Source organism: Euprymna scolopes, chromosome 9 (assembly GCF_053919585.1).
Source record: "Euprymna scolopes isolate OS-2025 chromosome 9, ASM5391958v1, whole genome shotgun sequence".
NCBI classification, from domain to species: Eukaryota; Metazoa; Mollusca; class Cephalopoda; order Sepiida; family Sepiolidae; genus Euprymna; species Euprymna scolopes.
Window position 1 is genome coordinate 10,523,078 of NC_136490.1, and position 27,359 is coordinate 10,550,436.

Here is a 27,359-nt window from a genome sequence, read left to right on the forward strand (position 1 = left end):
AGGGGGCTTTCTCATTTCCATTTATAGGAAGCTGATTTTCACTGACTTGTATGTGAACTGGTTAATTTATACACTGCTATATAGAGCCCTCATAATTTATTCGTGTAACAGACTAGACTCTGGCCTTGATAAGATCAGGGAAATATTTACCAATAACGGTTATCCATTAGACCTTATTGATGATTGCATCAACAAAATGGTTGATGATTTTAAATCCCCTAAAAAGTTTGGGCCTGTGAAGTGCCCGGTTTATTTAAAACTACCATGGATAAGGGACAAGAGCACTAAATTGTTTAAACATATTGTTAGAAGTGTTTCTAATTGCTTCTAATGTTTCCTTGCATGTGGTATACACTACAATATCTGATTTTTCTTCTTTTTGCAAGAATAGCTTGCCCTACACCCCAAATAGTAATATTGTTTACCAATTTTAATGCCAGTGTGATGCTGGTTATGTCAAGCGAACATCTTTGCATTTGCTAACTCCTATAAACCAGCATGTTCCATCCAAGATTAGACAGGGAAGGATAGGATCTGATAAGCTCCCTTCCTCTACAGCCTTAACTCTGCTATTGGCCAGCATTTGGCCAATAATCGATGATGTGCCGATAAATATAAAACTAAATTAGAACAGACTCTAAAAACCATCTAAGGAGTCTGTCTCTATTGCGACTTGAAAACCTTTATGCCGGCAAAAGGAAACGACAAAAACGTTATTTCTCTTTGAGGAACTTTGACTCCTTTTCCCTCATGGTTTCCCCTTTGTTATGCCGAGTTTAATTGGTTTTTAAACATCTTATACACAAATTAAAATCTTTTATTTTAATCGTTTTTGTTTTTTTCATTTCTTGGCAATTCCAAATTTCCCTTAGTGCTCTTTAATTTCGTCAATAGTATTTTTGGTCCTCCGATTTATCGGAGAGAGACCTATGTTTTCAGTGGCATGTATCCATGTATGCGTGCGTGCGTCCGTTAGTCTGGACAATTGCCAGATAACCATCCATTAGTTTTTCCTGAAATTTTGCCACAAATTGTATTTCATTAAATAGATGTGCACAGTAAAAAAAAAAATTTTTTTTTGCGAAAATTCCCATTGCGTACCCAGGGGCTCAAAGAGGTCAAAAATGGCCAAAAATGACACTTTTGCCCCATAACTTTTGATCCATCCATTAGATTTTTTTAAAACTTGGCCAAAATGTGGAGCCCATTGTTCTTAATATAAATCCAGTATGGCAAATTTCTGGTTCGCGTCCCTGGGGAGTTTGTGCTAAAAAACGCCCGTTTTTGTGGCTCTTTTTTCATATTTCTCAACAAAAACTTGATGTCTGACTATCTAGTGTTTTTTTTTACGCTGGCCAACTCAAATATACATGTATTAAGGTCTGAAACTGCACAGTTATCCATTTACACTGGGATTCGGCGTCCCCAGGGTCTCAAAAGAGGTAAAAAATCCCCAAAATGGCCCAAAATGATACTTTTTGCCCCATAACGTTTGATCCAGCCATTAGAGTTTCCTGAGACTTGGCCAAAATATGGAGGCCATTGTTCATCATAAAAATTCAGTATGAGTGACCCTGACAAAATTCTGGTTCGCATCCCACTGGGACTTTTAGGGCTAAAAAAAATATGCCTTTTTGGAACTCTTTTTTCATATTACTCAAAAACTTGATATGTATGTCTATATAGTGATTTTCTATGGTGCTGAATTGAAATATACATGTCTTAAGGCGTGAAACTGCACCGTTTGTCCATTTTCACTGCGATTCGGCGTTTCCAGGAGCTCAAAATGGGTCACAAATGCTCTAAAATTCAAAAAAAATTACACTTTTTACCCCATAACTTTTGCCCCATCCATTAGATTTTTCTGAAACTTGGCGAAAATGTGAAGGCAACGTTGGCCCTTCATGCTTCTCACATTCATCACTTCTTCACTATTTTTCTGTGGCGTCATCTCACATGCAGCACCAGAGGGGGACCACGCACGCTCAGCTTGTCTCCCTTTCTATCGATTTTCTCCTGAAGAGATGATAACCGAAAGATCTCTAGAGAAATCTCTGCATATTATATATATATTATTATTTAGTTTTGATCACACTACTATATATTAAGTTTAATATAATAATCGATAAAGAATTTTCTCAATAATAATAAATATGTAATCTGCATGAATTAAAATGTCATATTTAAGCATATCTTACGACTGGGTAATGCCAGGCGGTCTGCTAGTATATATACATACATATATATGATTTTTAGCTCCTTACATAACGTGGCTTCATGCCTTGTCTGGAACGATTTCCATTTAAAAAAAAAACAACCTTTAAGTATCAAACGTTTTTTTAAGGATTTCTTTACCTAGTAAGAATTAAATAGTTTTTGTTTGAAATATCAATTCAAGGAGGCAAAAAATATTTTCCTGGTTTAAAATCATCATCGGTTTCACGTTTGTTTTACATATTGGAATCTTTTTGACGACTTTTAGAAATTGATTTCCAGATTTGCCTGTTATCTAGGACCACGTTTCTATTCATCCTTTTTTCTCTTTTCACTTTCTTCCATGTTTGCCTGCCAATTGACTCTATTATTACCTTTATTGTTGTATATCCACTAACCAAAGATCTCTCATTCTTAGATCATTCATAGACATTTATGTAAACGAGACCACACTCTATGGCAACACTTCAAAGGTCAGCAATGACCAAGATCTTTCTGATTCTCTCTCTTCTGATCTTGAGAATATGGTGCAATGGGGGAAAAGATAGCTGGTTAATTTTAATGTATTGAAAACCAATTTCATTACTTTCATCATAATCGCTATGAACTCCATCACACCCCAATTGAAATGAATGACTCTCATGTTGGGGAAGCTCCATGACTTTGTAAGCTTCTGGGACTGACCTTCACTCCTGGTCTGAAATGGAACATGCACATCAAATCTGTTGCCAAGATCGCTGGAAAAAGGGTTGATCACTCTACTGTTCCAGAAGGTATCTCACTGCCAATGCAATCCTCTATTTGTATAAGAGCCTGCTACGCCCTAAAATGGAGTGCTGTTGACACATCTGCTGCTCGTTATGCTCTTTCCAGCCTTGATAGAGTTCAGAACTGGCTTCGAAACCTAGTAGGTGATGCCTTTCTCTTCCCTACAACCTCTTTCCCCACAGAAGAGACATTGCTAACCTGTCTCTGCTCTATCATTATTTTCATGGCATGCTCGTCTGAATTCTAATCTATGCCAAACTTTCACAAAAATCATGCAACTTGCTACAACCACTATATACAATTTCCCCCACTCTCTATCTGTGCCTAAAACCAACATATAGATTCCATGAATAAAGTTTCTTTCTCAGAATTGCCCATCTGTGGAACACTGTTCTGCTGGCCTGCTTCCCGGTTGAATACAGCATAGTAACCTTTAAATCGAATGTAAACAACTTCTTGTTCAGCCGTCCCCATAATCAAATTCTACCTAATTTACAACATTAACGATTACTAAACTGCTACCTTATATTCAATAACCCTTATCCTTGAGTGACCTTCAAGCCTTGATTAGTGATGACTCCCAAGTAAAAAAACAAAATGAAACAGTTCTTCAATTCTTTCAGAGTGACTTAACCAATATTCATTCAATGTGTTCAAGTCTCCTGCTCTGCAAACATTTCCCTACACATTTGAAGTCATCAAATTTAAGCTTCACATTATTTAAGCTTCACATTATTTAATCCATTTTATCATTTTCATATCATTTCTCTCCATGTAAGACCCTCCCTCTTTTTGCCATTTCATTCCAAACAAAACGCAGCAACTTGGTCATGAGGGGCTACTATTTGGAACCAGATTTGCAGGGATACTATTTAGGATGTTGGACAGCGAGATGTCTGTTTACATTACATTTGAATTTCTGCATGTCGGTACAATCAGGGAAGCAGGGGTCCGGGAGGGAATTCCAAATTGCAGCAGTCCAAGGAAAAGCTATTCGAGTAAAAGTCTTTATGGTATCTAGGAACATCTACAATGTAGGGGTTGGATTTTGCTGCTTGTTGGATTTGTCAAGAGTATTGTCATCGAGGAACGTACTAGTGCTTTGAGTTCGTCAGAGTGCTTGCCATTGAAATACTTGTAAAACAGGCACGATGATGGGACAGAGATTGGAGTTTAATTGATAGTTCAGGATCTATTAGATTTATTAGATTGGTGAGTATTTTCTGAACCTTGTCTAGGAGCGAGAGTAGTGGCAGATTCACCAGCCCAGATTTGGAAACAATACTCCATGTACGGGCGAATCATGGCCTTGTAGAGCTACAGGATACTCTAAGGTGTGAGTAGCCTTTTAGCACAGTAGAAGGAGACCTCATTTTTATATTGTGCATACATGAAATTAAAATTTTGTCAAAAGTAAAAAAAATATAGAAAAACTTTATGAACATCTGATCGTGATGTCACACAGAGAAAGATTCTATTTCAACCATATTTGCAGAAAACGCAAGGTTTGATTTGACATGCATCTCAAGAAACCAGCTTCCCTTAGAAGAACTGATTCGTATTTAATACCAAAATGCAATTCAATTTCCACTCTCTGTTTATTAATACCTATATATCCATTTCATTCCATGACGCCACGCTCAAGCAACACCTTAAAATTCTGACACAACATTAACTTACCACGCAAGTCGTCAATATCCATGTGTGTCTTAGCTTGGGCATTTAATGGTGAAGCAAACAACTAGGTTATAATCTCGTCTTCACTGCATGAATTGAAAGAATGTATGGTTAAGGAAACGTGATGATATTATGCAGTAATTGTATTTTCTACTTATGTTTTTTTTTGCATCTTTAATTGCTGTTTTTCTAATATTCCGAAATAAAAATCTATTTATTAAAATAAATCCATCTTGCATCCACATAAGTTTACATAAAAAGGATGTTTTAAGGTCAAAATACGCAAAAAAAAAAAAATACATTCTTTAATTCATAGTCTTCTAAAACTTATGTATCTACAGATTATACACAATGGTTCAAGCAAATTATATTAGTTTCTTATAATAGTTTCTTAAATTCGAAAAGCTATGTAGTTGAATCATGTTTGGTATTGTTAAAAGAAATTAAGCTACTTTTAACATTTAATATTAAAATAATTGGTTCAGCTTTGAAGTATTTTTTTAAAAAAATTATGACCTCATTATTCAACCATCAAATATTTTTGTATCAACCAGGAAGTAAGTTTTAACTGAATCTGATTATAAAATGCGCATTTAAAGTTGGAATAACAAATTTAATTAAACCAAAAATACATCATTTTTTTAAAGATTCTCCCCTAATTTCCAAATCGTGAGCGAAATTCCTAAAAGTTGATTTTGTTTTGATACTTTAACAACTTTAGAGATAATTTCATTCACATCACAAGAACGAAAGCAACATTGGCGTGTGTAGTCGATTATTATCTTTATTGATTGCTAAGATAATTGCTTTTGTTTTCACTACATTATTGCAATTATACAAATGAAGTTATCTGGTGGATTTTTAAAAAATTAGACCTGACAGATCCATTTTTATTTTATCATTATTCTATGTCATTGACACTGTAACACACCTTGCTATAGTTTATCTTTTAAAAATTTGTATTTCTGCCCAGACAGTAGATATCATGAAAACATTATTCAATTATGACTGAACACTGAAAATGAGCAAGGGGAATAATTAATATTTTTAATTAAAGAATATAAACAGTTGTATCCATTACAACTCATAAGTTATTTTAAACTATGAAATTAAATCCTGTTTGATATTGTTAAAAGAAATTAACCTACTTTTAACATTTAATATTAGGTTGGTGCAAAAATAATGTCGTTTTTAGCAGATATATATATATATATATATATATATATATATATATACGTCAAAAACGACATTATTTTTGCACCAACCTAATATTTTAATTGGTTCATTTTTGCTGTATTTTTTGTTAAATTCATGACCTTGTTATTCAATCATCAAATAGTTTTGTAAAAGAAACATTGGAATGTGTAGTCGATTGTTACATTTAATGCTTGCCAAGGCAATTGCTTTTGTGTCCAGAATTATTATCTGGTGAGATTTAAAAAAAATTAAAACTGACAGATTCAATTTTTATTATTATTCTACGATGTTATTGTTTCCCTTACAACTGAAAGTGATTTCTTTTTCTGTATAAGTTAAAATTATGTGCAAACAAATAAAAACTAAAGCATACAATGATTTCATTACATCCTAAGCAATGCCAAAGCGGCACCATTAGTATATATATACTAGTATATGCGCTGGAAATATATCTTCATCGAGCTTCTTTGTAACAATATGTCCTATGTTATAAGGAAGATATATATTCAAAATATATATTTGTATATATACTTAGTAAATATATACCTCCCAAATATATATTTACTCGCAGGGCGCCGGGCATTGCTAGTCGTAAAATGCACTTAAATATGATATTTTAATTAATGCAGATTTTGTATTTATTATTATATTGGGTCCAATATATAGTTGTGATTTAATAAGTTTAAATAAAAGACTTGTGCGCCACCACCAAGAATCGAAACCAAAACGTTTAGCTTACGATTTATTTTTGCCTCTACCATTAATGACTGTACTATGAAGACATGTTTGCTGCAAAGCTAAGAATTAAAACATGAACCAATAGCTACTACGTTATGCATGCATATTCGTAATGCCAGCACCAGGCAAATTCCATTTTTTTAATTTTCACACTTTTGCACAGATTTTCCCTGGCTTAAACCCAAATATAAAGTTTCGTAGAAGTTCAAATACTCTATATATTAACTTTCATGCCTGTAGACCAAAAACTCTAGAAGGAGTTTGGTAGGCAAAATTTTTTGAACAAAAATATATAGGTATAGATGAATAAATATGGAAAGGGTTTTACATTTACTATAAACTTTTAACGCAAATATCATGCAAGTATAAATCATGTAGAATATCTGCATGAATATAATTACACGTAACAGTTAATTAAAGATGATCATCCCATGACAAAACCGAAAAATCTAATAGAGAATTAAGTAAAATGAATGTTTAAAAGAATATGCAAATTTGCTGGATCTTTTGTAGATAAATACAATTCCACGGACCCTATATAAGAAAGTTGTATTTTCTTTTTAAATAAGTAGAGAAAAAGGTTTTTAATATAAATATCGATACACAACAAAACCCAAATTTATAGGAGTATAGATATATAAACTTAAACATATAATGATAATTTTAAATTGAATTCCATACAAGTTTTTTAATGAATTAAAATTTTATTTATTGATCAAATCTTGGCATTGTTAGACATGCCACAACTTCATAATAGAAGTTGAATGTTGAATTGCTAGCAATTTCCTATCTTGTTGATGTTGAATTGCTAGCAATTTCCCATCTTGTTGATGTTGAATTGCTAGCAATTTCCCATCTTGTTGATGTTGAATTGCTAGCAATTTCCCATCTTGTTGATGTTGAATTGCTAGCAATTTCCCATCTTGTTGATGTTGAATTGCTAGCAATTTCCCATCTTGTTGATGTTGAATTGCTAGCAATTTCCCATCTTGTTGATGTTGAATTGCTAGCAATTTCCCATCTTGTTGATGTTGAATTGCTAGCAATTTCCCATCTTGTTGATGTTGAATTGCTAGCAATTTCCCATCTTGTTGATGTTGAATTGCTAGCAATTTCCCATCTTGTTGATGTTGAATTGCTAGCAATTTCCCATCTTGTTGATGTTGAATTGCTAGCAATTTCCCATCTTGTTGATGTTGAATTGCTAGCAATTCCCATCTTGTTGATGTTGAATTGCTAGCAATTTCCCATCTTGTTGATGTTGAATTGCTAGCAATTTCCCATCTTGTTGATGTTGAATTGCTAGCAATTTCCCATCTTGTTGATGTTGAATTGCTAGCAATTTCCCATCTTGTTGATGGAATTATTGAGCAGAGTTCAAATCTTAGTAGCTTCACGTTTGTACTTGATGTTGAATGCGATTTTCTAAATGTTCATTCTTTTTGCTTTTAGGTAATATGGACAAATCAACGTCATACACTGTTGACGATGCGTGATCGGAGAATCACAGATGATGTCCGTATCATGGTGGTTAGGGATCATCCCGGAGAATGGGATCTGCACATTCGAGATGTCGAGCCGACAGACCAAGGTCAATACAATTGTCAAATTAACACGCAACCTGTTAAAATTAATAAAGTCAACTTATTTGTATTAGGTAAGTCTTATTCTCCTTTTCTTTTTTTTGGTATTTTTTGTTTTTTTGCCCATAAAATAGTCAGTCATAATATATATATATATATATATATATATAAAATGAATTATGAAAATATTATGGCAATTAACCTACAGATAGGTTTCCACGTTTCGTTCTCATAGGAAATCGTCAGGCTAAAATGCCTGGAATTTTTGTTAATGTTTTTTTATATATATATATATATATATACACATAGTGTCGTATCTAACTAGCTAACCAATCAGATTTTTGTGTTATTCCCTCCCACGGGTAAATAAATCATTTAACGAATGACAGGGCTGCTGTCAAAACAAAGTTTCGACTTACGTTTACCTTCTCTTTTTTGCTCTGTTTTTTTTTCTTGTGTGTTTATATATATATTAGAAGGTATCCAAAATCAGTTTAGTTTAGAGTGTTGGACTTGCAATATTTTGTTTATTTAGGGATGGGTATATTTTCTTAAATATTGATATAAACGAGATATTACCTCTTCTCTAAAAAAATATAAAAAAATTATTAAAATTATTTTTCTTGTGTCATAGTTTTTCATCCAGTTAGGTTACTATTTTTAGTTTTTATATGAAAAAAAATGTTAGTTTTTTTTTTTTTCAAATTGGGTGTGCACGGTATTCATCTCTATGTATATGAAAATAGCTCCTAAAAAAATGGGCCTCAAGAATCAAATGAAAATGAACTAGAAAATTGAATAAAACAACTTTTTCACCGTTTATCCTGCTAGGAGACTTTAACTGCCGCCATACGCTATGGGGATATAAGGTCACAAACTCAAAAGGAAATTAAAATTGAACAACTAATTAACAAAAATGACTTATGCCTCCTCAGTCAAAAAAATCCCACATACTTAAATCCAAAATATGGATCAACTAGTGCCATTGATCTTACCATGTGCGATCCATCAAGCTTCTTGAATTACATATGGAGTATATACGAAGAATCATGTGGAAGCGATCACTACCCTATTATAATGAATTACAATAACTCCATTAAAAACCACATACCCAGATGAAACGCAAACAAATCCAACTAGGCCAAATTCAAAGAATTCTGTTCACTACAATTAATAGAACACCAAATCCAAACAATGGAAGAATTCACCAAAGTACTCATAGCAATCGCCAAAAATGCATACCCAAAAGATCTCCTTCTGGAACAAAAAACAAACCATCGTTCAATCCAGAATGTAAAACGGCTATCAAACAAAGAAATGCAGAAAATTAAAAAAAAAAAGCAACCAACAACTTAATAGAATACAAACACTAAAACTCGAAAAACAATTAAAGAATCCTAAAGAATCTGCTAGCAACAATTTAAGAAAATCAACACGAAACCCAAAACCATCTGAAAAATATAATCCTAACCCAATCAAATATTTCCTCACAACAAAATAAACAAAAAATATGGGAAACAGAAGATATTCTAAATTCATGGAAACAAGAAGAAAAAGATACAAAACCCAGAAAACTACAGACCAATAGCTCTCACAAGCTGCCTATGCAAAACATTTGAATGAATAATCAATTACCGTCTTATATGGTATTTAAATAGCAACAAAATAATTTCAAAAACTTAATGTGGGTACCAAAAACATCGAAGATGTATAAACCACATCACTAGCCTAAAAAATTACATCAGAAGTTTTCATTAATAAGGAACATGTAACATCTGTTTTGTTTTTTCGATCTTGAGAAAGCATATGAAACTACTTGGAAGCACGGTTTTTTAAGTATTAGGGGTTTCATAGTTGATCGATTCACTGAAACTAAAAGACTTAAATACTAAAACACAGAAAGTTCACAAGTACATAAATACACATTTACTACGAATTGACAATATAGAACAACAATAATTCAATACTCACTTTAGAAGTGGTTAGAGTTCTACTCAGTCTCTCAAGTGGGCATAGTTTCCACTGAGTTCATACCAAACTTCCTAATAGACAGATCTTTCCAAGTTTGCTTAGACTCTACTTTATCAGACCCGCAGAATGAAGGAGGAGTGCCTCAAGGCAGCATATTGGCAACAACTCTATTCAAAATTAACAATATTATAAAAAAACTCTCTCCTGATATGCATAGCTCCTTATACGTAGATGGCTTCTCAATCAGCTACAGATCAAAATACATTCACACCATCGAAATAAAATTACAACACAACATAAATGAACGAATAAATGTGTAAAAACTAAAACAAAAAGAATATATTTCTGTAGCCAACGCTAATCAGATTTAAAATAGATTATGGCAGCTTTATATATCAATCTACCAGAAATTCATATCTAAAAACCCTCGACAATATGCCACTTCGGACTAAGACGAGCACTGGGAGCGTTTCAAACCTCCCCTGTAGAAAGCCTATATGCAGAAACACATGAAAACCCTCCAATGCTTAGAAACCAAAACCTTGGTCTAAAGTACTACACAAAATTAACCAATTTCACAAACCCAGCTCACAATAGAACTTTAAATTGAAATCGTAAACATCTTTTTCACCAAAAAGAAAATACAATCAAAACTTTTGGACTCAGGATAAAACCAATCTCCAGAGAAGCAACTCTACTCATAACCAAAATCCATAAAACTGTCATACTCAACACTTCTCTCTGGAAAATCGTAACCTCCAACATAGATCTAAGTTTAAGTAAACATGAAATGCAGCATTACCATGATGCTCTCAATAAAATCAAAGAAATTATCCAAACCACACACACATCTATACAGATGGATCTAAACGAAATAATGTAACAGCCAGTGCAGCAATACTCAACAAATCAATCAAAAAACAAATAAACTTCCCAAACGAAACGTTAATTTTCAGTGCTGAAATACATGCTCAAATCCTAGTTCTCAGTTTAGCCTCCAATAACAAAGAATCCAAATTTATAATCCTTCCATACTCCCAATCTACTTTAAAACTATCAAAAGAAAATATGATGGACACACCAATCGCAAAATTACTCCATAAATTGACATAATTAACAGTCAAAAATAAATTATCTTCTGTTGGATACCGAGCCATTCCGGTATCAAAGGTAACAAATTAGCAGATTCAGCAGCAAAACTGCCATAGATCTTCGAATTGATAAAAATTAAAAAAAATCCCATACATTTCAAAAGACATATCAGCACATACACAACAGAGAAATGGCAAATTTACTGGAATGAATATCATAACAAACAACTTCATAAAATAATGCAAAAATTAAAAAACAAGAAGAAAATACGAAACTAAACAAAAAAAAGAAATCAAACTAACAAGAATAAAAATAGGCCATACACATTTAACTCATTCATGTCTGCTAAAAAAAGAAAGCCAACTCATCTGTATACTTTGTCAAACACAACTCACAATAAAACTCATATTTATTGAATGCACTGATTTTGTAACAAGGAATAATTTCTACAAAGAAAAAAATATTAAGGATTTATTCAATAAAAACAATCCTCAAATATGACCTTAAACTATATCCGATGGTGAGGTCCCAGCTTGCAGGCTTTGGGGAGTGTAGAGCCACCCTTTAATTGCCAAACAAATATATTCTATTAAAAAAATTTTCTTAAAAATAACTGAATTTAGCATTAAATAACCTGAAAAGGGTTGATATGCCGTAAAACAAAAACAACCAACCAACCAACATACCTAAAAAAAATTATTAATCTTTATCAAAAAATTAAAAAAAAAACTCTCATAAAACAGCTAGAGCAGGGGGCAAAGGCTCTCTGAACCCATATACACTCAACATAAAATAACCCAGAGGGTTGACATGCCGTAAAACCCAACAAAACAAACTAAAAGATTTATTGAATATTGGAATGTGCTGTGAAAACTTTTAGAAATTGAGGCTGTAAGAGTTGCCAAATGTCTAGCAGAATAGCATCGTCTAAAAGAACGGTTTTACCTTTTTCTTTGCATGCATGTGTGTAGGAAGTAGTTGAATTTCGACGACGGAGACATTGAAAGTAAATCTTTGTAACATGGTTGCTCTTTGGTCAGTTCTTATTGTGGTCAGCCGTGGCACATGGCCAGATCATCGAATCCTCTTGTCTTGCTTTTGTCAAACCTTTCTCAGCAGGCCAGGAAGCATTGCCAAAATGTAACTGGCTGATGGTCAGACTAGACCCTTAGCCTCGGCAGCCATCACCTCACTACTTAACTTGCAAACGGCAAGCGAAATCAGCCTACATTCAATTCTCAAGCAAATCTCGGCTTACTGTTTCGGATGACAGTTATGTGCCAATTGATTTTGAACTCGGGGTTATTTTATAATGGAACCAGCACTTTTGACCCGTAAAGAACTCTTGACTTAGAAAAGGTGCATATATTTTGGAACACAATTAAAATGAGGGTAGGAGAAGAAATAAGATTTTATAATTCAATCTAACTTTAATTTTTATCGACTACGGCCTACCGTAGTTGTCGTTTTGCCTGCAGCAAATGTTCCGACATCTTGGTGAATTAATAAGATTGATAGAGCAAGTGAGGTCGAAGAAAAACTAATTCAATAAAATGAATTCTGTGGCATCGGTTTAGCATCAATTCAGCTGACGATTTTTTATATTTTCTCGGCTTCGCTTCATATGGCAACGACAGCCTTCAAGGAAGAAGACTGACTCTGTCGTATAAATGATGCAACTCTTGTATCAAGTTCTCTTGTCATATAAACAGTGTAGACTTTATTAAATGGTACTGTTTGCTTATAATTTTTTAGATGAAACATTAATTTTTTATTGCAATATTGCCTCTTTTACGATTTTGTTGCTTTTAAGGAAGCTGATCTGTTTATATAAAAAAAATGCAACTATTTAATTTCATGTTAAAAATTGATTTTGTTTTTATTAATATTATCATGTTGACACACCTATTTCCATTAGAACACCAAAGTAAAGCGACGTTGAGCTCGGTCAGTACTAAATGGGTGACCATTTAGAAATACCTGGTGCTGTATGTGCTCTCTGCTTATATTGGCATTGTTTCCAGTCATCCTGGATTGCTTCTGGAATCAAGCAATGCCGACTAAATAGAGGTTTGGGATTGTGCAATCGTTGCTTCACAATTGCATGTGGAGGCACTCTGACAATGGGCATCCATTATCTCCAGAGACACAGCAGAGGTAAAAATCTCAAGTGTTTCCATTTCAATAAAGAACAAAAATTCTCTTTATGTAAGTTATATATGGGGTGTTTAGAAAATGTGTCTTAACATTAAGATTATGTTCTATATGGGTAACATAGCATATTTGTTTGACTGGTTGACCGGGTAAGACAACAAACAATTTACTATTTGATTTTTTTCAAAACTTTTATTTAAGATGAATTGCAAAATTTTAAATAGATTTTTTATGGTCCAAAAAAATAGTGAAATAGTAGAAATGATTGCAGAAAATTTACTTTACTTTATAGGATCCTTAAGTTATTTAATTCTAATAGAGTTTTTATAGGATCCTAAAGCCATTTAATTTTAATAGGATTTTTATGTAATTACAAAGTGATTTTTATGGAATCGTCATTTTATTAAGATTTTTATTTGATCTTAAAGTAATTATTTTAAGTGTTTTAATGGGATACTAAAGTCATTATTTTTATAAAGTTCCTAAATTAATTTTATGTTGATAGTATTTTTATTATTACACAAATATAAATCGTATAAAATATCTGCATGCATATAATTACCCGTAATAGTTAACTGAAGATGATCCCATGAGAAAAAAAAACTAATAGGGAATTTATTGAAATGAATGTTTAAAAGAATATGCAAAATGTAAAAAAAAAGACGATGTATAATAGAACAAGAATTAAAAATATAACAAATTTTCAAATAAACAATATATAATAAAACGATTTTTAATATAACAGTATATAACAGTATATCATAAACTATAAATAAAAACAATATATAATACAACAATGAATAATATAACGATAAATAAAAACGTAACAAATTTTTAAATAAAACTATATACACGATATACAATAAAACGATATATAGTATCACGCTATATGACACATTATGTAAAATCGCCATAAATGAAAATTCATGGAATTAATATTTAAAATAAGATGTTTTTTTTCACGGTATATTTACACTTCTGCAGGTTAGTGCAGTTAGGAAAACAGGAACGTCTTCCAAATTCTAGCAGTTTGTGGGAAAAAAAAAACTACTAAATAAGAAGGTTTTTGGCATCTATTAACTACTACAGTGAAGCGGTGTGAATTTGCTACTAAATGGGTTTGTCGAAGGGGCACAAGTGCTGTGAGTTCATAAGAGCATATTTCATTAAAATACTTGTAAAACATACATGATGGCTTTGTAGTAAGGCAGATTATTGTCAGGTATGTGTAGTTTTCAAGCCCAGGTTGAGCCCACTTTGTTTAATAACATTAAATACTTTTAATTCTTTTGGTTATTCCTGGGCAATACCATCTCGAAATAAACTCTCTCTTTCATCACTCTTAAGGAAATACAATATTCCACTCCCTACTAATTTTACAATATTCTATGTTTTTTAAATCTAATGTTCTGGTCTCTAATTAAATAAACCCTTAGTCTTTTATATTTTCCTTTCTACTTAGTTCAAAATAAAAAAAAAAATATTTAAAAAAAATATGAAAACTGAAGAGTTCAAAAGAATCAGACCCCCAACCTACCCACCTTTTTCCATAGAAAATACTTTGGTTGAAGAACATTGAGTATACTAATATTTGAAATGGTGATTGCAGGAAAAAGTTTAAAAAAAAATGTATATATATTCTTGTTTTATCTCCAAAATTCTAAAATTCTGGAAGTCATTTCTGGAAGTTTTCCTTCTCTTTTCATTTAAAATCGGCTTTTCCTTTGTCGAATCAAAAGCAGGAATTTTCTCTCATAGAGAATATTTTTGGAGGCAATCCTCTTTACCTAAGAAGTCCATCTTCAACATTTTCTCAACAATGAAACGAAATTCTTCTTTTTTACAGTTTTTATCTGAAAGCTATACACGATGTCATTAATATATCCACAGAATCTCAGGATACTTTTGGTTTTACACTTCTGGCGTCGCAAAATGTAATTGGGTTTTCACTAGCAGCGACTTGATCATAAAGTTACTCATTCGTTTTCCTTCGTGTGACAAAATGTTTTTAAGAAAGAAGCAGAAGTAAAAACAAACTTTATAATATTTTTAAATGTGTCAAATAAAATTATACAGAAATGAAAACTGATCTATTGAGTCCAGGTTTAGGAATAAATGCTATTTCAAACTTAAGCATGACAGACTAATGAAAATGCTATTTCAAACTAAAGCATAGCAGATCAATGAAAATGCTATTTCAAACTTAAGCATGACAGACCAATGCAAATGCTATTTCAACCTAAAGTATGATAGACCAAGTAAAATTTTATTTGAAACCGAAGCATGACAGACCAAGTAAAATTCTTGTTAAAGCATAAATCAATGCCAGAGCCTTTGATAAAGATGCTTTGGCATATCATGAATAAAAATGTGTTTTGTTTGTGTATTTGTTGATGCAAATACTCTAAAAACTGAGCAGTGATACAGACTGACAGATCGATTAATCAACAAATATCATCATGCCATGTGCTTGATAGTTTTAAAACATTAGCAAACTAACCTATCTCTGGCCAGATCTGTATACTTCTTTCTCTCAAATACTTATCGTTTCCTCCCAGTTTTTCCTGTGAACTGGATCTGTTATCTAAACTCCTCTATAGCGACTGAGCCAAGAACTCTCATTTATTCTTTCAACATGTCCATACCATCAAAGTCTCCTCTTCTACATGTATCTTCCTAAACTTTTCAGATTTAATCTTCCTTTGGGGTTATTAGAAATGTCTTTAAGACACACTTTGCACACCCGTAACACTATTTTAATATATCTCTCCATGCAATGCATGTTCACAACCCTCACTAATCATGTTTCACTTTCATACATCTTCACACCGTGTACACATGCTTGATAGACTCTTCCCTTGGTTGACAGTGATAATCCTCTAATTGTTAATAACAGATGTTCCATTCACTTTTAATTCTTGCAATCACACTAGCACTAGCTCATCCCTGTGATCCAATGATATCACCAAGGCAACAAAATTTCGCAACAATTTTAATAGCTTCACCATACAAATATGCTTAATACACATCCAGGTTCTCCTCCTAATTCTCTTAAATTTCTTAGAATCTGGTCATCCTTGTTCAACCTGTAATTTAACTGCATTTAGTGTGTATCCAATGCTTGTCAGTGTCACAAAAGATTGAGTTACACCAAACAAAAAGGTGGCTCTCTCTACCGTGCTAGAAAACTACTAACACCCGAAAGTATCCTGTACCTCTATAAGGCCACCATTCGCCCATGTATGGAGTATTGCTGCCACATCTGGGCTGGTGCATCTGCTACTAGTCTCTCGCTCCTTGACAAGGTTCAAAAGAGAGTCGCAAACCTGATAGGCCCTGAACTAGCATCTAAGCTTCAGCCTCTGTCCCATCGAAGAAATGTTGCATCCCTCTGCCTTTTCTACAAGTATTTTAGTGGTGAATGCTCTGACGAACTGCAATCACTTGTGCCCCCACGACGTGAGCACCCTCGACAAACCCGACAGGCTGCTAAATCCCACCCCCACACTGTAGAGATCCCCAGATGTAAAAGATCTTTTTACTCCAATAGTTTCTTCCCCAGAACCGCTAGACTCTGGAATTCCATTCCAGGTCCCTGCTTCCCCAACAGTACTGACGTGCAGAAGTTCAAGTGTAACGTGAACCGACACCTTGCTGCCCAAATCCCTACATAGTACCCCAGTAGTTGTTGCCCCTGATAGTAGCCCCCTACACCAAAGTGGCAATTTGCCTTGTTTGGGGTGAAAATGTAATTAAAAAAAAAAAAAAAAAAAACTTCTTTTTCGCAAACTCAGCTGGAGAACTTTCATTTTTGGTGGAATTTTCAACAGTACAATCATGTTAATGTGGATAAAATAACTTTCAATGCGGAGGGGGAGATCAAAGGTCTAGATGGAACAACACTGAAAGAAGTCACTGAGTTTATATACTTGAGTTGTAACATAGAGAGGGATATCGAAATTCACGTTTCAATAAATAAATTGCAAACAGTATGGACTTCAAGGCTAACTGATAAACTGAAAAGGCAGTTTTTCAAAGCACTGGTTGAGTCTGTCCTTGTTTATGGTGCTACAACCTGGACACTCACCCAAAGATTGTAAAGAAAGCTAGATGACACCTTGCTGCCCAAATCCCTACATAGTACCCCAGTAGTTGTTGCCCCTGATAGTAGCCCCCTACACCAAAGTGGCAATTTGCCTTGTTTGGGGTGAAAATGTAATAAAAAAAAAAAAAAAAAAAGACCCGTACACTACAAATGGTGTAAAATATATCTCGGCAAGATCATCCCACTAAGTAGCAACTTTATGGCAACCTACCTGCCATATCTACTATCATCAGCAAGTGACATCTATGCTTTCCTGGTCACTGCCAGAGGAGCAAGCAAGAGCTGATGAGAAATGTATTGCTGTAGACTCCATGGCACGGGTGCACAAGTATAGCCTGACCTAGATCCACATACACCCAGTAAATTGAACATGATGCCAACTGTGATCGTGAAGAACTGATGCAGCTGATGGAAGACGGGGAAATCTGGAGAAGAAAGAGAACCCAACCAGATAAATAGATAACCACTCACTTCAGCCTTGGTAATATTCACTCTCAGACTTTTGCTTTTCATTGTCTTCTTCCAAGTCTTTAACTTAACAAGTACACTGCCATTTTTTCAAAGACAAGTACTCAATTAGCAACATACAGCATCTCTTCTGAACTCTCTGGATAACGATTCTAAGTAAAAAATGAAAAGTAATGGATTCGGTGCAGATGTATGCCTACTGTCAGAAAATATACTGGTAATTCTAACATGAATGTGAGTATTTTTATACATTCTGTTCATTATAATCTTTAAGCACACATTTGCCAATAGTTTATGCAATCCTATTGAAAATTTGTCAAAGTCAATTAGGTTTTAATACTGTGAAGACTGTAATAGTTATCTCTCTTGAACTATGTGAAAAGTTGCCTCCCTTTGTCTGGGTTTTTAATAACTTGTCATTTTAAGCTTTTGGGTAACTTGGAGTTATCTTCTCCTTGTCTGTATATAAAATGAAAGAATATGTGTCCTTACCCTCTTCATCATATATAAATAAAGACAGACATGGAGAGACTGTCTATGTTAAAACTAAAATGGCTATGCATTAATTTATCTTTTTGTCAACCGTCGATATGACTTCCTGTATGAATTTTTGAAACAAACAAGGTATGTTTTTTATTTAATTCATAATTACCTATCAAATGTTAATAATTATCTAATTAATTAACCAACAAAGCCTACCAAACGACATCTTTTGACAATCTAAATTCATGAAAACAAAATACAAGTTTTATTATTAAGCTACTTCTCCTGCATTTGTTCCTAGATAAATATGACACCAGTAGTACTTTGCCTAGGGGTAAACAAACTGAATTCCATTCATATTTATCTGACTAAAATGCTGCCCAATTATTCTTTCAATCACCTTCGGTACCTACTCCATCAACTTTCTTTATCTAGGGATTGGCTTTAATTTTGTAGCAATTTACATTACTAAATTCCCATACATGGGTACATTGAAAAACTAGTACATCATGTGACAACTTTATTAGAACAATACTGTTTAAATTAATTCCCAATCCAATGCAGTAACAGTAGTACTACCATTTATTTATCCGGAGAAAATGAAGAAGAAACAAAACAAGTAAAGGACTTAATAGGTCCTGAACTATCAGCTAAACCACAACCTCTGTACCATTACCGAAACGTGGCATCCACAAGTATTTCGATGGCAAGTGCTCTGACTAACTCTGAGCACTAGTACCCCTTCAACGACAATACCCTCAACAAACCCAACAAGCAGCAAAATATCACTCCTAATCTGTAGAGATCCCTAAATGCCATAAAGCCTTCTACTCAAATAGTTTTTCCCCCCTTGGACAGTTGCACTTTTGAATTCCACCCTCGGACTCCTGCTTCCCTGACTACTGACATACAGAAATTCAAGTGTAATGTGAACAGACATCTCGCTGCCCAACTCCCTAAATAGTATCTCTGCAAATCTGGTCACAAATAGTAGCCATTCATGACTAAGTAGCACTGTGCCTTGTTAGGGGTGAAATGACAAAAAAATAAAAATAAAAATAAAAAACAAAGAGAAATTACCATCTTTTTAATAATGAGAGATGTAAATGACATCAAATTAAAATAGTATATAAAACATACTAATTATTTACTTCAGAAACATTGTGAAAAGCATTTTTCCTTAATAAAAAAAAACACATAAGAAAACTAATTAATATCCATAAAAAGTTAAAAATAAAAAAAACATACTTTTTCTTTTAGATTGGAGTTTAAAATAGGTGGGTGGCTACAAGTTTCTTTATTTCCTCAACTTTTCCCCGGACATTATTGTATTAAATATAAAGCAAAACAAGAGAGGCGGGCTAAGGGGAAATAATCACAGTATTTTAAAGGTGAACTGAGGATAGATTTAAAAAGTTTTTAAAACACAAGAACCCAAGTTTTCCCAGCTGGAAAAATATCCAGTAAATTAAACGTTGTTTAGTAAATCGTTATTTTTTTTATTTTATTTTTTTTTTTTTTTTTGCATTTCCGTACACCAAACATGGACATAAATATGACTAAAACATCCGCGGGGGCATAAGCCTATAGGCTGATATAAACCGCGTCATACAAGCGCAGACACACAGACAGTAAGAAAATAAATAAAAATAGATAATCCTTCTTTTCGTTATCGTTGTCTAATAATAATGATAATAAAACACCTCCCTGTTCTGACCTGTTGACCCCTTTATTTTTTTTATTACATCCGCCATATTTCTCTAAAATAATACTGCAAAAGTGAAAATCGCAAACCCTACAAGACTAAAAAATGATTACCGATTCCGTAATGTTTCTTATTCTTTTGAGCACTTTAAAAGTAAGTTCACTGGAATAATGAGTTTTTGATACTAAAGAGATCAATTTCTAAAGATAATTTTTTTTTTATTATTCATTACAACATTCATAGCTTGAATGACCTTTTCTCATGAACAATTGAAAATTGTAATCGTCTCAAACTACTTGCATAATAGCGATTGTTTTGATTAAAAAATGTTTTTGCTGAAAAATTCAGATAACAGATTCAATAAAACAACCACAAATGCTTTTGGGGAAAAAATAAAACAAACAAAAAATATTCTGACTGGAAATCTAATAAGCAACGTTCACATCCAATGGTCCTTGTGCGGGCGTTGGGAAATTTCTGTATCAAACAAGAGGCATCTATCAATCTGCTCAATTCCCCTCTATAGTTGTAAGATATAACCAATGAAGATGGTTGATCAGCAGTTGTTTGAAGTTTTTGATGATAATTGCCTCTTCTGCATTTTGCGTTGAGCTGACCATGTTTCAACTTCTGTTTTCCACAAACATTACAACTTGAAGTCTTTGTCATCTATCTTGTTGCAGTGACAGTTTTCATGGTTTTGCATGCAGCTCATTGCATGAAAAGAATGTGATAAAATGCTTTGTCATCACTCCTTGCAAGTAATAAGAGTGCAGAAGGGACTTGCTTCAATTTTCTGGACGAGTTTGTGTAGTATGTAAGGTCTGGTAACGGGCATTAAAAAAATGGCGGCCCACTTTATTCTATGCTGGCAGGTTTTTTTTTTTTTTTTTTCACACAGTGATCACCACTTATCAAGGCCCGGAAGCCACTCAATTGATGCCAGATGGGGATCAGAGCGTTGATGATGTAAGGATAGGAGTTTGGTTTTGGATGCATTAAAGGTAACCAGCCACATCTTCCCCCACTGAACCACGTCTTTGTTCTGCAAAAAAAATCATCTGGTGGTGCTGTTTTTCAGACAAGTCATGGATTTGATGTTATCACATTTGACTACAGTGTGTGTATTTACAATAGTCAGGCATGACGACTTTAACAAAAAAATAAAAGTTATTAGATGAAAATATAGTATAGTTTCTAATTTGTTTTTGAAAGTGCAGAATAGTTAACGATTTATTTTTATAATTAACTACAGAGAGTATTAATTTTCGATGCAACCCTTCATATCTCTCTGACTGAATGATGCAAATATTGGGCAGCATTCATTGTCATGCTTCAATTATGGAATCGTGATTAGTTAACCATGAACCGACATAATGTAAGATGTGGTGCCCGATCAGGATGAACTTTATTTCAGTGCAACGACAGCAACAAGACACAAAAAGAACGATAAATGAAACCTCCTTTTTCCATTTTAGGAGAAACTGCAATATTTTCACCCTATAAATGTTTAATCATCAGGACTCAATTTTATAACCATTTCTAGCAGAAATTTTAGTATCTTATGAATTAAATTTTCCATCGTTATTTGTTTGGACTTTTTAACCTATGCTGTTTACAATCAGTTGGATTTTTAGTTTTTAAAATTAAAATTTAAACTCTAATGAAATCGGAACAAAACCATTTGACCTTCCACAATGAGTAGCCAAATAAACTAAAGCCATATTTTTCACTATGAGTAGCGAAACATGTGTAAGACGATAAATCAGAAAATCTATTCGCCGAAAAAATAATTGTGGATTCCTTGTATTGGTCATTGTTGATAGAATGTATTTCTTTCAATGATAATTCCTGGTTGAAATAACATTTTAGGAAGCCATGTTACAAGCAGATCCTTTTCTCATTATCGTTTGTAAGTTTTATTATCATCCACATTTGCTCCTTTTTTTTTTATAAAGGAGTCACCACTTATCAAGGCCCGGAGGCCAGTTGAAGATAAGTGTTAATGAATGTATGGTAGCCAATGGGACAATATCGTAGTAATTGTTAGTAGTCGAAATTTGGTAAATTGGATTATTTAAGAGGAAGGTTTATAAAGAACTTGTTTATGTTGGACTTGAAGACGGCCATATTGAAGTCAGCTGGAATGCAGGGAAACGGAAGACAGTTCCACAGGCGTACAACTCTTAGAAAGAAGCTTTATTCATGGAATCTACGATTATGTTTAGGCACATATGAAGAGTGTGGGAAATTATTGATAGTGGTCCAATGACTATAATATCAATTCAATTCTAACAAGGATATCCATGGCAGAAACATATTTTAACTTAGAATTTTACTTACATCAATCTGTTACTGTTTACATGACATGAACATTTACTTTCTTTTTAAATAAATCTTTTTTAAAATGTTCAAATCTATGAATCTAAATCTAGTCTTATCAGACCGAAAAAAGACATAACAATTCTAAATCCAAATCCGAACTTATCTCTTTTTTGCAGACGTTAAACTGGCTTTTATAAGAATCTAAATTTAAATTAAACGATTATTTCCCAAAATTTCCGATCAACTTTAAGCCGAGTAGGCACGTCAACCAAAAATATCATTCATAAAACTTTGTTTCTTTTCCTACATTCAAACAAGATAAACAAGTCTTCGAAGATCCAAAGACGTCGAGCCGGACTTTTTTTTTTTTTTTCTGACATCTGAAACAATTAGAAAACGAAAGCTTTTAGAAAATAATTAAATCCTGACTGAACATTATTTGACATTTCGTTACAGCAGTTATTTTCACAACGTTTCGGTCAATGTAACTTAACTTCTTCAGGTTTATTTTGTCAAACGCTGGAAGCTTTCTGTCGAACTTGAGAAATCTTTCTTTTTTTTTTTTTATTGCATATTCACCCCAAACAAGGCACGGTGCTACTTTTATCTAAGGGGCTACTATCTAGGACGTAATTGCAGTGATACTATATAGGGAGTTGAGCGACAAGATTCCCTTTTACATTACAATTGGACTTCTGCATGTTAGTACAGTTGGGGACCCAGAAGAGAAGTCTAAAGTCTAGCAGTTCTGGGGAAGAAACTGTTAAAGTAGAAGGCCTTCTGGCATCTGTAGATCTCTGTAAGGGTGAAATTTTGCTGCTTATCAGGTTTGTTGGGGGGTAATTTACGTCGTGGAGTGTAAGGGCTTGTAGTTCGTCGGAGCACATAACATTAAAATACTTGTAAAGAGAGATGCAACATTTCGTCGATGGGAGAGAGGCTGAAGTGTAGCTGACAGTTCGGGACCTATTATGTTGGCAACTCTCTTTTGACCCCTGTCCAGGACTGAGAGACTAGTAGTAGACGCGTCCGCCCAAATGTTACTACAGTACTCAATACATGGGCGAATGGTGATCTTGTAGAGGTACAGGATACTTTTAGGCATAAGTAACTTTCTAGCATGATAGAGCCCACCTTCCTCACAGCAACCATGGCAATGCCCTCGATGCTTTAAATATGTGTTCATTTGTTTTCTCCTTGAGCCTGTTATAGAGCGTGGTGTCATCAGCAAATATACTCATAGCAGAGACAATTTTATCAGGGAGGTCATTTATGAATATCACGAATAAAGGTTCAAAAATTGTCCCCTAAGGTACAGCGCATTTATATCATATATTTTTTATGTACGTAGATTAAGGACACCCTGGATTTTTTTTTATTTAAGAAGAATTTAATTATGTTAAGTATTCGTCCAGTAATACCATATGATCTGATTTTTCTGAGAAGACCATCGTGCCAAACCTTGTCATAAGCCTTAGATATATCTAAGACTACTGCCCTACCTCAATTATTAAATCATTTTTCTTTGATAGGTTCATAAGAGTAGTGGTTGATGGGCAGAAATCAGAAGCTCTTAGTATTAATGCTGGAATCCCTCAGGGGTCCATCCTGGGCCCAACTCTCTTCTTGATCTATATTAATGATCTTCCAAATCACATCCTTACATCATTCATAGACATCTATGCTGATGACACTACTATCCATGGCAGCACATCTAAAACCGTAAACGACCAAGTTTTCTCTGATTCTCTCTCCTCTAATCTTGAGCAAGTGGTACAATGGAGAAAGAGGTGGCTTGTTACTTTTAATGCATCTAAAACCAAGCCTTTATCTTTACATCATCAACGCTCTGATCCCCATCTGGCGTCAATTGAAATGAATGGCTCTCGTCTTGGGGAGGCGCCATGTTTTGACAAGCTTCTGGGCTTGATCTTTACTCCTGATCTTAAATGGAACACATACATTAAATCCGTTGCCAAGGCCGCTGGAAAAATGGTCGGATCCTTCTATCGATCCAGTAGATATCTCACTGCTGATGCAATTCTCTATCTATATAAGAGCTAGGTACGTCCAAAGATGGAGTACTGTTGCCACATCTGGGCAGGAGCTGCTAGAAAGGACTTATCCTGCCTTGATAGAGTTCAAAATAGACTTCGTAGCCTTGTGGGGGATGTCCTTTTCTCTTCCCTGCAACCTCTTTCTCACAAAAGAGATGTTGCGAGTTTGTCTCTGCTTTATCGTTATTTTCATGGCAGGTGCTCGGCTGAGCTCCATTCTATGGTCCCCCCTCACCACACTTTCACAAGAAACACCCGTCTAGTAGAAAACACTAACACTAGTTCCCCCCACTCTTTATCTGTGCCTAAACCTAAGCGTAGATTCCATGAGCAAAGCTTCTTTCTTAGAACTGCACGCCTATGGAATTGTCTTCCGTTTTTCTGCTTTCCAGCTGACTACAATATGGTTGTCTTCAAGTCTAACATAAACAAGTTTTTGATGAGCCGTTCCATATAAGTTAACAAATTTACTGAATCTCCATTACTAACGATTACTTTATTGTCCAATTTCTACTGTACATTCTTTAACCCTTATCCTCGAGTGGCCTCTTGGCCTTGACAAGTGGTGATGCCTATGTAAAAAACACCCCCCCCCCCAAAAAAAAACAAACACTTTCTCTGTTTTATTTAGTACATGTTATTACGTTTAGAGTTAAGATATCTGCAGTAGAATAGGCTTGTCTAAATCCATATTGTTGGTCAGACAAAAGTTTAGCAGCTGTTATGGACACAAATATTTTGGTGAAAAGAGGGAGAGGGCTAATGAGGCAATAATTTAATGGGTCAGTTCTTTTGCCAGAATTCTTGTAAACTAGCATCATAGAAGCAGTTTTCCAGCAGTCAGGAAAACAAGATTCGTTAAAGAATTTGTTGAAGAGTTTGGAGAGAACTTGAGCAACCTCAGCAGACAATTTTTTGAATAGTACAGCCGGGATGAGATCAGGTCTACATTCTTTTGAGGTGTCTAGGTTTTTTATATCATGCATTGAGGAGTGATTTTCAGATCATCTAATGTGGTTTCTGTCCGCAAAGGAAAAGCAAGGAGGGAATGGTTTACTGGGTTCCGTGTAGAGTTTGAGACTAACCGACTGGCAAGCATGCTAGCCTTTTCAGTTGCTATGCAAAGAACCACATGGTTGTTGGATAATGGGGGAATTGTTGATCCTCTATTATTTACTACATTGTTGCATATTTTCCAGAAATCAGAAGTTCATAATTTATGCGATTCAATGCGTTTTCTGGTGGTTTCAGTGTATTCTCACTTATTTACTTGTCGCTATTTCTCTCAAATGATTTTTTTTTGTTTACTCATCTTCACCCAAAACAAAGCTTGGACGTAAAGCGGCTACTGATTGGGACCATGCCTATAAAAGATTAAGATGCTCGTTTACAATTCATTCGAACTTCTGCATATCAGTACAGTTGTAGAAGCAGGTAGCAGGAAGAGAATTCCAGAATCTAGCCGTTCTAGGGAAGAAGCTATTAAAATAGAATACTTTGACATTTAGGGACATCAACAGTGAAGGGGTATGATTTTGTTGCTAAGCAAGTTTGTCGGGATATGTATGTCGAGTGGGTACAAATGCAATGAGTTTATTAGAGCACATTCCATTAAAATACTTGTAAAGCAGGCACAGGGATACAACATTACAGCGATGAGACAAGTGTTGGAAATTTGTACACAAAGTGGGACCTATTGGATTGCAGACACTTTTCTAGACCCTATCCAAAAGGGAGAGACTAGTGGTAAAAGCCTCAGCCCAGATGTGGCACCAATAGTCCATGCATGGTCAAATGGTGACCTTAGAGATACAGGATGCTCTCATGTGTGAGCAGTTTTCTAGCATAATAGAGGGAGCCCACTTTCCTTGCAGCAGCTTTTGCAATGTCCTCAATGTATTTGTTTCAGTTCCTATTTCCCGTTAATGTTAAGCCGAGGAGTTTGAAGGAAGAATTCTCAAGTAGAGAGTTATCTGTCATGGTTTGTTGGTTGTTTTTGTTTTACGGCATATCAACACTTTTCAGGTCATTTAATGCCGAATCCAGGGATTTGGAAGCAAGTGTTTAATAGAATATATTTTATTTTTATTTTTTTTATTTTATTTTATTTTTTTTTTCGAGTCAGTTTCTATTTAACCCATAGTTGGGGCCCTAACAGATACTACCACACCGAGTCAGATTGGACCTGGGAGCAATGGCAATTAAGGGGTGGTTCCACACTCCCCAAAGCCCACAAGCTGGAGCCTCACCATTGGATAAAGTTTAAGGTCATATCCAGGACCTTGTTATGGATATCGTTGGTTGGAGAGGCTTCTTGTAATTGTTGAAGGAGAGCAGCTTAGATTAGTTGCTTAACTTTTAAATTATCTCATATATAAAATTATGTTGCTTAACTTTTAAATTATCTCACTTATAAAACTAGCAGGACTATCCAGCGTGCTCGGGATCATCATATAAACATTAAGAAAATTGAAGTTGATTTTGAACATATTTATTATTCTTAGGATAGAGGAATTTTTGATGTCTATGTATCATTTGCTATTTCGAGTAAAAGAATAATTTACCTAACTTAGGGCGGGTATTACACATATGAAATAGTTGTATCTTACCAAGGATAGGTAATTTACAGCATGTATATGAAAAAATTTTACCTTTGCGAGGACGGGTAATGTACAGCACATATTTAAAATAATTTAACCTATTCTCAGACGGGTAATTTAAATGCATACATGAAACAATTTCACATACTCTCGATAGGTATTGTACAACATATGTTAAATAATTTCTCTTCCCACCAAAGCTACTATAATTTTAAGAAAACT

The 27,359-nt window shown here is 34.2% G+C and overlaps 1 protein-coding gene across 16 annotated transcripts in view; it reads left to right on the forward strand.

Moving 5' to 3' along the window:
• The window catches only part of LOC145284430 (lachesin-like), a 1,332,212-nt gene that overhangs the window by 1,131,055 nt on the left and 173,798 nt on the right, over positions 1–27,359 (forward strand). For all 16 annotated transcript variants that reach the window (XM_080133226.1, XM_080133240.1, XM_080133228.1 and 13 more), the window contains one exon: positions 8,047–8,251. In XM_080133226.1, coding sequence (XP_079989352.1) covers positions 8,047–8,251 — 205 coding nt within the window. The remainder of the gene's footprint in view (positions 1–8,046; positions 8,252–27,359) is intronic.